The sequence below is a fragment of the Pungitius pungitius genome, chromosome 3 (genome assembly GCF_949316345.1).
Source record: "Pungitius pungitius chromosome 3, fPunPun2.1, whole genome shotgun sequence".
NCBI classification, from domain to species: Eukaryota; Metazoa; Chordata; class Actinopteri; order Perciformes; family Gasterosteidae; genus Pungitius; species Pungitius pungitius.
The window spans coordinates 6653382-6657570 of NC_084902.1; the positions used below are offsets into that span (position 1 = coordinate 6653382).

The 4189-nt window shown below is 44.4% G+C and overlaps 1 protein-coding gene across 1 annotated transcript in view; it reads right to left on the reverse strand.

Moving 5' to 3' along the window:
- pdgfd (platelet derived growth factor d) overlaps positions 1-3400 on the reverse strand; it is a 36874-nt gene extending 33474 nt beyond the window's left edge. Inside the window, exon 1 of the mRNA XM_037470494.2 lies at positions 2754-3400. Coding sequence (XP_037326391.1) covers positions 2754-2871 — 118 coding nt within the window. The 5' untranslated portion in view covers positions 2872-3400. The remainder of the gene's footprint in view (positions 1-2753) is intronic.
- Between the last annotated feature and the right edge of the window lie 789 nt (positions 3401-4189).

Below are 4189 nucleotides of genomic sequence, written 5' to 3' on the forward strand. Positions count from 1 at the left end.
CGATGGATGTCACACACATCTCGAAATTGTTGAATGACTGTGCCTTGAGTGCGTGAGTGTTATCTGAGGCGGGGTCACCGTAGGTCGTCAGCCACAGTAAGCGGAGCACGACATTGACACTCACTTGTCCCGCCTACGCCTCGCTCCACTCAGCACCAGAACATGTGCATGTTGGTAAATAAGCTGTCCCCTTTTTAGGTGGGTCTGACCGCAGCGTGGACGTCCGTCTTTTGAGACCATCTGCGACGTATGTTCAAATGTGCGTTAGTCCAAAAAGGTGTAGACTGGAAGTATTGTCCCCCGTGCAGGTGGCTGTGTGCTGTGTAAGTGCCCTGCCGTGCGTCCCTGCGGAACTGTTTGCCGCATTATATTTGCTCACGGAGCCAACAGGGTGAAAAGGCTTTTGATTAAAAATGAAAGATGGGGAGATAAGGAGAGACATGAGAAAGGGAGATTGAAAGAGGAGGGTCTGGAGAGATGGGGTGATATGTAGCCAGGCATGGGCTGATAAGGCGGCACTGACAGACGAAGGCAGAAGATAAGAGAAGACCTATTTTTTTTGGAAAGGAGAGGAAGGACCAGAAGGATGCCAGGAGCCTTTAGGAAGTATTGTGCTTCTTTTTCGCTGAGTGGCAGTTAAATTATATGTTGAGTGGCCTTAATGGCCACACGATGCAGACACTGTATGTTTGTGGGCGTGTTTCTTCCGAAAGTAACAATTCCTCTACAAGCAACATCTCAATTGTGAGCGGTGTTTGTCATTTCAGATAAGGGCAAAGTGTGTGTGTTAGAAAATATGGTTGCATAGCCGTTTCATCCTTAAGTTAAGAGTATTTCACTCACAACACACACACACACACGTACATAATGTGTAATAGTTTTTATCCTATTTGGAAAACTTGATCTCTTCATAAGAGGTATGTCGTTGGGTCAGGTATGCGAAATAGCGTGTTTACACCTGTTTTGTGAGTTTAGTCTTCTATAAGTACACTCAGGGCCCCCTTTCCTCAATACGCACACAGAGACGCTTCAATGTGAGGCAAAAGGAACGAACAAAACCCTGCACAAATACAGGAGAATAACCCTAGAGGGGAAATTCCTTGAAATGAGCTATGACATTCCATCATAGCATTTATACACACACACACACACACACACGCATACAAAAGTAAACACAGGGACACATTCTCTTGCAACTCCGTCAGGAAGATCTACAGAGAATGGCCGTGATAAAAAGCAGCCATGCCATCTCATCCGTCACACTCCTGTGAATGATTAAACACTCTCATTGTGTTACAGACAACAACTCTGAAATATTAAAGGGCTTCACAGAGTGTGCTACACCAATTATGTGTTTTGTAATGGCAAGTGTGGACACCAAAGGGAAATGTAAATTAGTTAGTCTATTTTCTTCCAATTTAAATTCCAGCGAATGAATCACGCTGATGTATGTGTTTAAAATGAGTGCATGAGCGGCCTATTGGGGGTTTAAATCACTGCTGACCACAAACCACTGAACAAAAGAAGTTGTTTGACTTTTTTCACTTTAAAAGCACTGTTTTTTTTTAGTAGCACCAACTGGAATGCAGATTGTATTAAATCTTGTTGGAACAAGTAACAAACCATGCAAAGTAGCATAAAAGCATGTTGGAGTTTTGTCATTTCCTGCTTCATACTTTTATTTACTTTTACTTATTCACCAAACTGTTGGTGCAGCTGTCATCTCCTGACAGTGTCCGCTTTTGTTTTGGCATTTGTCATTACTCTTCTGTCAGCCGGCTTTGTCTCACAGTGCAGCTCACCTGTTACTCTGTGTCCAATCCATGACTTGCCATGATATTACTATGTTAATAACACACACACACACACACACACACACACACACACACACACACACACACACACACACACACACAGGGGTGAGGGGTGAGACAGGACACAGGGTCAGTAACCAAGGTTAGAGCCTAATACAGCGATATTTTTATGTTGCTCTGCCAAATGCAACCCTGCAGGTGTGTGTGCGCGTGTGTGTGTGTGTGTGTGTGTGTGTGTGTGTGTGTGTGTGTGTGTGTGTGTGTGTGTGTGTGTGTGTGTGTGTGTGTGTGTGTGTGTGTGTGTGTGTGCGTGTGTGTGTAGCACTGTGACATTAGGGTTAGGGCCAAGTGAAATCCAGGCATGGGGCACCTGCAGGTCGTTCGGGTGCTTTAGTTAAGGGGCAACGTTCTGCAACGATTCTTGTTGTACGGACATGATCTAATCTGAGTCTTCTCTTTCCTTTCTTTGTACTATAGATCGTTTCACTTTTCCTTCTCTTTCCTTTCTTTGTACTGTAGATCGTTTCACTTTTCCTTCTCTTTCCTTTCTTTGTACTGTAGATCGTTTCACTTTTCCTTCTCTTTCCTCCTCACCCAACATTGTCTCAGCAAGTAGTTATAATACAAGTCAACTGTCACACTAGCAAACAACTAGTAGATGTAACATTGAGGTCACCATAAGTCAAAAAGCAAGAGTTTTACATATACACATCTCAATATACCATTGATTAAAAAAATAATCCAATAAAGCAAACAATGAAAAAAAAATCCATATCCTTGGAAAAAGCCAGCAATTTTGAATAAGTCAAGTTAGGGCCAGATGGCTAAATGAACCAAAGATAAAGACTATTACTGCAGGCTGATGAAGTCATTTGGACATAATGGTCACTACAAAGTTTCCACATCAAAGACACACTGAGCACAAAGAAAAAGACTCACCGTCCCTCCGGGTGTTGCCCCTCAGCACCCTGAACGTGGGGACCTCAGCACTCACGGCCCCGCTTAAAATCCCCAACATCAAAACCGTCCACGTCTGGAAAAGCGCCGGTGAACTCATGGTGAGTGATGGGAAGCCGGTGGAAACTTACAAACTTTTTTTTCCCGTTCCCCCTTCCAGTTGAACGCGCTCCACTCGGCCAGCACGTAACCGCGGCTTTCCATTCAGCGACCTGCACGCGCTTTTATAACACCTCTTATCCCACACTACGAGAAAGCCACTTGTTTTTGGAAGCTTCTACGTCGGACGCCCGCCGCGCGCCATGAGGTGTCCCGTCTGGTGCCAAAAATGCCCTTCAAATTCCAAATATTTGTCCTCGTCTGAAAAGTTACGCGCGCGGCCACCGGGAGCAAAAAGCTCCGACGCAATTAAGTGCAGGTCAAAAAAGAAGAGTCACGTTGAAAGGGCTGCTTTCGCGGTCAGGCGCGAGCTTTCGGGGGCGCCACACCTCTTATCACAAGCAAATCATGTCCATTCTCTCAGAAATATCCCGCATAGTTTACCGGTTTGTGCGCTACCAAAACATCTAGTGGCGCGCGCGCTCGCGGTGTTTTGCGCGCCCATGTGTGTCTGCGTGTGCCCGTGTGCGTGTGAGGGATGAGGGGAGACTTTAGTCTATCTATCTATCTATCTATCTTATCTATCATGAATACACTCGGTTGACACATACTTTCGTCTTCAAAGTGCAACGAGGCCGACATTTCTTTCTCTTTTTTTGAAGGAGACCCTCGGAGGAGGCTACAGGGAGGGTCATCAGCTCAACGGGAAGGAGGTGCCTCTGGAGTAAGATCTTCCCTGGAAGGCATTACACAGAGAGCTGAGGAAACAGCTGACATGACATTACAGGGATTGTGGTGACAGGAAGAAGGCCATTACATACCATCAATTAGAGCGGAGTATATAAAACAGAATTTTAGAATGATCTTGACTGTCCTTTTTTTATAGAAATGAGGGATTTTAGGCTATATAGTCATCTGTGTGTTGCCTGGCTCTGTGGTATTATGTGATTCCGATTCTTTTTTGTTTAAATGAAGCAACACGACGCAGTTGACATGATTGCACTGGCTGAGGATTTTAAGGGGTAGAAATGCCAGGAATGATTCAATAGAAAGCTTTGTGTAAGCCAAAGGCTGAGTATTTCAGTATTTTAGAGAGTATGTTTCAGAATTATTCATCCATCGATATAAATGTCAAGGTGCTACATGCTTTATTTGCAGCCAAACAAAGCAGTGCCCTCAACACTTCCACTTGTACCCTCGTAAGAAAGGTTAATTCACCATCCACTGATTAAGCCTTTTAGGCCTTTTCCACACACACTAAACACCTCACTCCCCATCAGGACTTCTTTTTTTTAGAGTTATTTTGACTTAATGATATT